The sequence below is a fragment of the Seriola dumerili genome, unplaced genomic scaffold, assembly GCF_002260705.1.
Source record: "Seriola dumerili isolate Sdu_G_001 unplaced genomic scaffold, Sdu_1.0 BDQW01000859.1, whole genome shotgun sequence".
Taxonomy (NCBI): Eukaryota; Metazoa; Chordata; class Actinopteri; order Carangiformes; family Carangidae; genus Seriola; species Seriola dumerili.
In genome coordinates, this window is record NW_019175114.1 from 196,234 (window position 1) to 206,004 (window position 9,771).

General features: G+C 40.2%; 1 protein-coding gene across 1 annotated transcript in view; it reads right to left on the bottom strand.

Annotated features, from left to right (window-relative positions):
• LOC111237391 (protein NLRC3-like) overlaps positions 1-4,914 on the bottom strand; it is an 11,841-nt gene extending 6,927 nt beyond the window's left edge. The window contains 5 exon segments of the mRNA XM_022766471.1: positions 167-340; positions 1,245-1,421; positions 2,111-3,965; positions 4,195-4,373; positions 4,758-4,914. Coding sequence (XP_022622192.1) covers positions 167-340; positions 1,245-1,421; positions 2,111-3,965; positions 4,195-4,373; positions 4,758-4,888 — 2,516 coding nt within the window. The 5' untranslated portion in view covers positions 4,889-4,914.
• Between the last annotated feature and the right edge of the window lie 4,857 nt (positions 4,915-9,771).

A 9,771-nucleotide genomic window follows, 5' to 3' on the forward strand; every position in this document is an offset into this window, starting at 1 on the left:
CGACAAGATGCAGGTTAAAAACAGTCAAATACAAAGAGTGAAAAAGAACTCTCATTAATATTAACAACACACTGCTCCTTCAGTAAAGACGTAGTAAACACAACACAAAACAACAGACTTTCACATCATATTCATCTCAGCACAAAACTACAAAATGGAGTCTGACCTCAGAGTCTCCAGTCGACAGTCTGGACTCTCCAGAAAACCACACAGCTGCTTCACTCCTGAATCCTGCAGCTTGTTTCCACTCAGGTCCAGGTGTCTCAGGTGGGAGGGGTTGGACTTCAGAGCTGAGGCCAGAGAAGAACAGCTGATCTCTGACAAACTGCAGAACCACAGTCTGAACGAAGAATAAATAAAGCAGATAAAAATCATTGATATTCAATCAGATACGTCCTAATCAATGAGCTCACATAATGTACTGCTGAACTCACTCAGTGCAGTTCATAAATTTAGAATCAATATCAGATTAGACATGTTGGACTAAAATTATTTAATTTATTACATGATGTTCTTCCTGTATTCGTCAGCTGAGGTTTGTGTAATTAAACAATGTTAAAGGAAAAGTTCACATTTTTTGTCTTAACAACAGGCAGAAGTCACAAGTAGATTAAAGGCATTAATCCTTCCTGCTGTCCACACTGACTGTGAAGTGGTCTCTTCCCTACAGAACTACACTGTATGATGACTGTATGAAATGACCTGATGAGTTCAGCTGCAGCTGAATGAAGCTTCAGAGTCAGAGTCACACAGATCTAGTGGCTGTCGACTAAAGTTACCGACTATTTAGTACAACATTTCCTCTTTGAGTTACTGTCTCTCCACTGTAGCTCAGGAAGGAAACACTGTGGAAACACAAAGATACTGAACCTGATCTGTGACACTCAGACTGCTGGTATTGGTTTAAGCCGGTGACTGGTTTCAGGTGCATATGGACACATAAGTACTGTATTAAGATAGACTTGACAAAATGTGAACTTATCCTTTAAGACAAAGATGTTTCTGGTGCAAACTATTTATTTGGTTTTTGTTCCAGTCTGAACATTTGTGGCTTCAATGATTCTGCAATGTTGACATGAAAACTCAACAACACTTACATAGATCTGTTCTGAAGAATAAATATGAAATGGTAAATGGACTGCATTTATATAGTGCTTTACAATGGTTTTAAGATTCAGCCACACTCAAGGTTTTAAATGGGATTAATATAGGAAAATAATAACGGCTCCAGTCAGTGAACGGACCTCAGAGTCTCCAGTCTACAGTTTGGACTCTCCAATCCAGCAGACAGGACCGTCACTCCTGAATCCTGCAGGTTGTAGTTTCCACTCAGGTTCAGCTCTCTCAGGTGGGAGGGGTTGGACCTCAGAGCCGAGGCCAGATTTTCACAGTGAGTCTCTGAGAGTCGACAGCCAGAAAGTCTGTGATTAGAGAAAGTATAAAATCTGTTATTTGAACAACAATTAGTAATAAAACGTTAATAGCCTTCCAATACACTGTACCATTTCTCTACAGCAACAAGAGAGAAAACCCCTGCGAGTTTCTGTTTGATTTTCACTCTTAAAAATGAAAAGTTTAAGTCATAACCAATAAAGCACACTCTTGATGAAGTCGATGCACTCAGAGGTTCAGAGGTCTGGTGAGTTCACTTCTTTCTAACTCCACAACCTCAGATTCTTCAGATCTGATTGACACCGAGTCATGTGACATCACTTGAGGACATTTATTTACACTTCACACAGCTTCCTCTGGAGACCTTTAAGGCTTCATACTACTGTTTTCTCCTTTAACTCTTTTTATCAGGTTTGTATAAACCCAAAAAGACTCAAAATAACACAAACACAAATAACCAATGAACGTACAATCTGACAATTAATTACACATACACACAAAAACTGTTTTCATTAACTTAACAGCAATAATCACAACCAACTGTAAATCTACATTTTTGGTGCACACAGCATTTACAACAGTTAAATAACACAACTAACCTGTAACTGTGAAATATAAAACTAAGAATAATGAAAATAAAACAATTCTGTTAATATTTGAAGAACTAAACTACTAATCTACACTGATTGATCATGTTAATGATCATGTTTGGACTCACCGAGCCTTCCTGCAGTTCCTCACAGCTGGGATCAGTCTCCGTCGTCCCTCCTCTGATGTGTTGAACTTCTCCAGGTCCAACTCATCCAGAACCTCCTCTGACATCTGCAGCATGTAGGCCAGAGCTGAGCAGTGGATCAGAGAGAGTCTCTTCTCTGATCTGTTCTCTGACTTCAGGAACTCTTGGATCTCCTGATGAACTGAGTGATCCTTCATCTCCATCAGACAGTGGAAGATGTTGATGCTTCTGTCAGGAGAGATATCATCAGTGCTCATCTTCTTCAGGTTGGTGATGGCTCTCTGGATGGTTTCTGGACTGTTCTCTGTGTGACCCAGCAGACCTCCTAAGAGTCTCTGGTTGGACTCCAGAGAGAGGCCATGAAGGAAGCGAACAAACAGGTCCAGGTGACCGTTTCTACTGTAGAGGGATTTCTCCATGGCTGCCCCCAGGAAGACATCCAGAGAAGGATCTCGGCTATCACTGTTTCCAAAAATCTTATAAATCTTCCCAAAAAAAGATTCTGAGTTCCAGTGTTTGTAGTCTTTCTCCAGGAAGTTCTCCAGGACCTCTGTCTTCCTGTTGGTGTAACAGTGGAACATGTAGACTGCAGCCAGAAACTCCTGAACGCTCAGATGAACAAAGCAGTAGACTGTTTTCTGGAAGATCACACTCTCTCTTCTGAAGATCTCAGTACAAAGTCCTGAGTACACCGAGGCCTCTGTGACATCGAGACCACACTGCTCCAGGTCTTCTTGGTAGAACATGATGTTTCCTTTCTCCAGATGTTCAAACGCCAGCCTCCCCAGCTTCAGAAGAACTTCCCCGTCAGCCTCCGTCAGCTCCTGTGGACTCGTCTCACGTCCCTCATGGTACTTGTTCTTCTTCCTCTGTGTCTGAACCAGCAGGAAGTGTGAGAACAGGTCAGTCAGGGTCTGGGGCAGCTCTCCTCTCTGGTCTGTGGTCAACATGTGCTCCAGAACTGTAGCAGTGATCCAGCAGAAGACTGGGACTTGACACATGATGTGGAGGCTCCTGGACGTCTTGATGTGTGAGATGATTCTGCTGGACAGCTCTTCATCACTGGATCTCCTCCTGAAGTACTCCTCCTTCTGGGCGTCAGTGAAGCCTCGTACTTCTGTTACCCTGTCCACACATGTAGGAGGGATCTGATTGGCCGCCGCAGGTCTGGAAGTTATCCAGACGAGAGCCGAGGGAAGCAGATTCCCCCTGATGAGGTTTGTCAGCAGCTCGTTGACTGATGACTCCTGTGTGACATCAGACACAACCTCCCTGTTGTTGAAATCCAGTGACAGTCTGCTTTCATCCAGGCCGTCAAAGATGAACAGAACTTTACAGACAGCGAGCTGCTCTGCTGTGACCTTCTGTAATGTTGGATGGAAAACATGGAGCAGCCTGAGAAGACTGTACTGCTGATCTCTGATCAGGTTCAGCTCCCTGAACGAAAGCAGAACCAGCAGACTGACATCTTGGTTCTCCAAGCCCTCTGCCCAGTCCAGAGAGAACTTCTGCACTGAGAAGGTTTTTCCAACGCCAGCGACGCCGTTGGTCAGAACCACTCTGATGGGTCTCTGCTGGTCAGGTAAGACTTTAAAGATGTCGTGGCACCTGATTGGAGCGTCATGGAGGGTCTCCATCTTGGAAGTTGTCTCCAGCTGCCTCACCTCATGTTGGGTATTAACCTCTTCACTCTGTCCCTCTGTGATGTGGAGCTCAGTGTAGATCCTGTTGAGGAGGGTTCCACTTCCTGTTCCATCAGTTCCTTCAGTCACATGTTCACATCTGCTCCTCAGACTGATCTTATGTTGATGTAAAACCTCCTGCAGACCACTATCTGCTGAAAGAGAAGAGACAACGTCAGACTGAAGAAAGAGAATCTGAGAATCTGATGATTATTTTCATCAGCTGCAGAAAAACTAAAGACAAACAGAGAAAAGGTTTTAATGTTGTGGTATTTATAATCATCTTAAAGGTCGATGCTGTGTGATGTAACAAATGACTCTGTATAAAACAACAGGTCCTGGTTTCAGAAATGATGACATCATCATACAGATGTTCAGTCTCACTTTGTTCAGTGCTGGTCTGACGGGCTGTCTGCAGTCCAGGTGTTGTTCTGGGTCTTTGTCCACACTGGGGACAGGAGGAGTCTCCTGAAGAACCAGACTGGTCCCAGTATGAGGTGATGCACTGTCTGCAGAACCAGTGTCCACAGCTGGTAGAGACTGGATCCTTCAGGACGTCCTGACTGAGATTTTCACTGAGATTAGAATTGGTTTAAATCTACATTTGACCATTTTCTGCCCCATATGAAGGAGAGAATCTAAGATCAAAAGTCACTTACTAATGATTCATAACTTCAGGGTTTGAATATTTTACAGTGACTTCAACACGAGGGAAAACATACATGAATATTTTTCGTGTAAATTCTGACATGGACGTTCTCAGGTGTTTTGACACAGAAATACCATCAGTAGTTTCAGGTTATAAACCCTGGGAGATCCATCTTAGTTTGAAACACTACCTGCACTAATACTTCTGTATCATGAATATAAATCTTATAGCAGAAAATCATTCTTCATCAGTGCATCATCCTCCTTCAGGTCAGTTTACAGCAGAAACAGTCTCTTACTGTGAGTCTGAGGGTCCAGGTTCATCACTGAAGAATGGAGGTTCTTCTTTGGACCAGTCACTCTTCATAGACAGACAGCTGGGTCCTGGAGACTCTGCTCTGCCCTCCTCTTCCTCCACACAATCACTCATCTTTTGGACTTCAGTCAGTCTGAGATGTAAATTACTGTAACACACAGACACAAGTTTTTAATCGCCCCTTATTCATTCAGTGTCTTTGTGTGGACAGAAGTTAATTCTGACTCGTCTTCCCTCTACAGCCCACAGGGAAAAACTGACTCTTAATACTAATGTTGTTTCAGTCTGTCCAGTAAAATGTCTGAACTCACTGACTCAACACCTTCAGGTTAATGTTCAAATGTTCTCTCCCTGTTTTCATGCACTTTTACCACCTGGGCAGGTTTATATTGTGATTAGTTAATGATCAACTCTCTTGGTTTGATTACACAGGTGCGAGTTTTATCACACCCCAACAAAATATTAATTTGATTATGTTCCACTTAAATAAAACAATTTGTTATTATTCAATTTCAAAATGCAGCTAGATTCAATGGAGGTACAAAAATTGTCCAAAAGAGAAAAGATAAAATATGACTTAAATTAATATTTAACCGTGTCCTTGATCATTTTGGCTGTTGTTCGTCTACAGGACACAATCTCCTAAACACCTGTAGAGCTGATTACAAATCAACAACTACGACCTTGATGAAGCTTGTAATGTTGTTTAATGAAGCGCCAGCTGATCAGTTAGTAACTGTTTGTTTTTCTCAAAGCAGTCACATTAAAAACAGTGTGTATTATCCAACCAGTCAGGACTCTGTATCCACAGATAAATCAAACTGATGAGTTCCTTCTGACTCTTCTTCCATCCACAGTCCACAGAGAGAAAACTGACTCAGAGCCTTTGACAGTAAAATAATAATAATAATGTTGTATTAACACTCACCTGCCTCAGCCTTACGTTTCTGTCTTCCTGCTCTGTGCAGTTAAAATGGAGTCTAACTGCACTGCTCAACATGTTGAGTTTCAGTTCCTCCTCTCATAGTCCATCCAACACAAGTCCATCAACACATGATTCTGCTGATGTGATCTCTTGTGCAGAGTTATGGGGTTAAATTACAACCGTTTAACTAGTTGTGACAGTCCAACGGTCAGCAAACGGTGCCAAGGATCAAAGTGCAAGGAATCTATTATTTTTGCCAAGGTTATGATTATACTGCTTTTTTGAAGGCCTTAGCGTGCACCCAGATGTATGAAAATCTATAGGGATGTGTACTGTATCTCGATCTACAAAAAACCTCTTGGAAGCATTACCTAAACCCAACTGGAAATCAACCATTTTGAATTTAGGATGCAATTTTGGTGAATTTTTAAAATTTTTTCTCCCCCCATTTCCAGGTGCTGTACTTTAACAAACTCCTCCTAGAGTTTTAACCATAACTCTAGCAATGCTAAATTGCAAAGTGTGATGATTTTTCTGTCTCTGCAAGGAAACGTTTCTTAGATTTTAGTTAAAAAATACATTTTAGTTGAAAATTTAATATACAAAAACAAAATGTATGGTAATAAAAGGCAGTGTAAATTAAAAATGACAGTTTAGAGGTTTACTGGTTTGTAGCAGTTCTCTTACTTTCTGGGTATCTGGGTTCAAGGTTCATCACTGAAGAGTGGATGATCATCTTCGAACAGGTCACTCTTCACAGACAGACGGCTGGACCCTGGAGACTCCGCTCTGTCCTCCTCTTCTTCCATACACCCACTCATCTGCTAAACTTCAGTCAGTCTGATGACTGTGAGCTCACAAACATAAGAATTGGGATAAACAAGTCTGTTCACCCAAAAGTACCAAGGAAACCCCACACGCACACACAGCACAAGGTCGCGTCACACTGTTAATTCTGACGGAGAGCAGAAGTACTACACATAACTTTACTCAGAAAACTGACTCTAAGAGACAGTAAGGTCATAATAATTTATCATTATGTATTAAGTTTCCCTCCTTCTGCTCTGTCCAGTTAAAATGGAGTCTGACCGCACTGACTCAACACCTTCACTGTTCCTTCCCTGTTCTCATGTACTACAGATACATTTAACTTGCCTTATTTTGTTTATTTTTCTTAACTGTTTTACAGTCCTTACAGTATCTTGCTTGGGTCACTAAAACTGTTAAATAAATGTAGTGCAGTAAAAAGTACAATATTCCCCCCTGAAATGTAGTGGAGTGGAAGTATAAAGTAGCAATAAATGGAAATACAAGTACCTGAAAACTGTACTCAAGCACGGTACTTAATTAGCCTTCAGCACATATGGATTTTAATATTGTTCGTATTGTTTAATTGGTAATGAAATGCCAAGCCAACATTGGAAACGAAAAGGCTAAATAAATTAGCCAGCTGATTAAGCTAGCTATTCAATTAGCTAACTAATATAGCTATTAGTTTGCTAACTACACGCAAAAGTGAGAAACTAGCTAACATTATTGTTCGTGAATACTTGACAAAGTCAAATTCAAAAATTCTGAAGGTAAGAAACAAAGTGTATATAACAAACTAAATAGTACATTTACATTTACCTGCTCTGACTAGAGACCTGACGACGCGCGAGCCTATGATGAAGTGACGCAGGCCGATGGGACGTCAAACTGCAAAGTTAAGAAATGGTACGGTCCACTTCCGGGTCGTCGTCATTTCCCTCCATTAGTCGAACCCAGACCGAATCACTATTTAATCTGCAGTTGGGCCAATTTCCTCTGTTCCTGTGACCTACTGTCATCAGTTGTTACATTAATTTAGTTTCCTTCCTTTTTTTGTCACACATTAATTGTGTTCTTACCTCAAACATCCTATTTCATGTCGCTCTGAATAGGATACTAGTCAACATGACATGAGGTATCTCTGCTCACACATTTAAAGCGCTGGGTACTTTTAGCACAAGAGCATGTTGAAATTTTAAATGTTTTAAATTCGGACAACTTGTCAAATATCAAACAGTTTTTTTTATGTATACTGCACTCCATTTTCTTCATACATTCATGTGTATTTTAATGACTAAAACTGAAGATAAAGACATTGGTTCTGGACCTTGACATATTTATTCATTGCACTGTAATACAAATATTGACTCGTTGGTCAAACATTTGGTGTTGTAATTTTACAATATTCATACACGATGTTCCTTTTTGCATGTAATAAAAATGCAATGCTTTATTGAAAGTAATTTTATAATAGGCTACAAGCCAAACCAATTATTTGAAGGTAATAGATTGGACCTCTCCTTCTTTTTACAGTTTTCCTCCTGTTGTACATTTCTTCTTTCTTCATAGTTATTTTGTTGTGCAAGGCTGTTGTCTGTTGAAAAGAGGAAATCAAAAAATTAATCACAAAACTTTGTGTTGTGTCATTTTAGCCTTCCACAAAACTACTGGCAAGCAGGTACATGGACAAGTACCTTAGCAGACACACATCACTGTAAATACATAGGCAGTACCCAGGAGTGAGTAAGCAGTTCTATCCAATCCAATACACTTGGATTGGATAGAACATGGTCCAGTAACTGACTGTTCTGTGTGTGCTGAAAACGTCAGGTGTTCCAACACAGCCCAGTCTCTGTAGATTGGAATAAACAAAGTGACTCATACCAAGACACATGACGATACTCCAGCCAATCAGTAGCATTGTACCCTTTTGCTGCCACCAGACCATGTGACGTTATGAATTGGATTGAATGGGACTGCAGATGAGACCAATATATTTGGATTTATTTGGTCAGATGCATAATTTGAAATGCTATGCCAGAAAACTTTAGTCTGTGTTAGCTTAGCTGCAAACCTACAGTCCTCTCTTCTGTCACAACTCTCCAGTTTTTTCCCCCCGTTCTCTGGATGCTGTGTTTGTGTGCTCGTCATTTGCTTGCTGTTTTGTATTACAAGGTTTGTTTTGCTTCAGCTATGATAAAGAGTATCCACTTACACCACTGTGTCGTTGGTAATGAGCATCCATGAATTTGGGGGGCGAACCTTATGAAGGGAGGGGTGTATTTGTTAGCTGCTGAGTACAAATATCAACAGTCTTTCTCCAGTACTGGTTACTGGACCTTTAAGGGAACTTCAGATTCTGCTATGAGCCATTATAGAACCCAGAAGATGTTCATGCAAAAAAGAATTGAAAACTGTGCAAACATAAAGACAAATGTCTTCACACGATGCAGTTGGGGACATTTGAAGAAATACTGCCACAACGTTTCATCACCTTTAACTGTGTAACACTGTGTACACACTGTTTTTTCACTTGTTGCCTGTTTCCCATGAATAATGTTGTTTGCTGAATAATGTTGTTCAAAATGATGAAATATGGTATGAATGGAATATTCTGTTTAAAATGTGTTGCAATCAAGAGTAGCTGCCTTCCCTGTGTTCTTCATGCCAGAGTTCCTGTTTGTGCACAAACAAGTATTTTAAAAGAGAAAAAAACAGTTATTAGATATTTCAGAAAATGAGGAAACAAAAAGTAGGAATTCACCACTTCTGCCCTTTATGTTACTATATACTGTACATGTCTGCACATTCTGTCATTTATCTAATGAAAGGGATAATGAACAAAATGTGAAGTGGCGAAAGACATTTCCTCACATCAGTCCAGTGATGCAAAACAGCAGTGACACAGGGAGCAGTGAGACAGTGACTGTGCACAAGTCAGCAAAAACACTATATACTTTTACTTTTACACTATATTATTCACACTATATTATCTTAATATGCGATTATTTATTATATTATTATCAATATTAATATTATTATATATTAATTACTATTACTGTGGTTTCTGTAATGTATAAAGATGACTGAATATAGGGTTTAGCTTTGCAGTGAGTCATGTGACTAAAACTATTTAGTTTATGACCAGCAAAAATGGACCTGCTCTGTAGTGTTGTATCACAGGAAGTTGAGATATTTTCCAGTTCAAGCAACTAAACAGGGAAGTTGAGTAGTTCATTGCACATCAGCTCAAATTCATTGA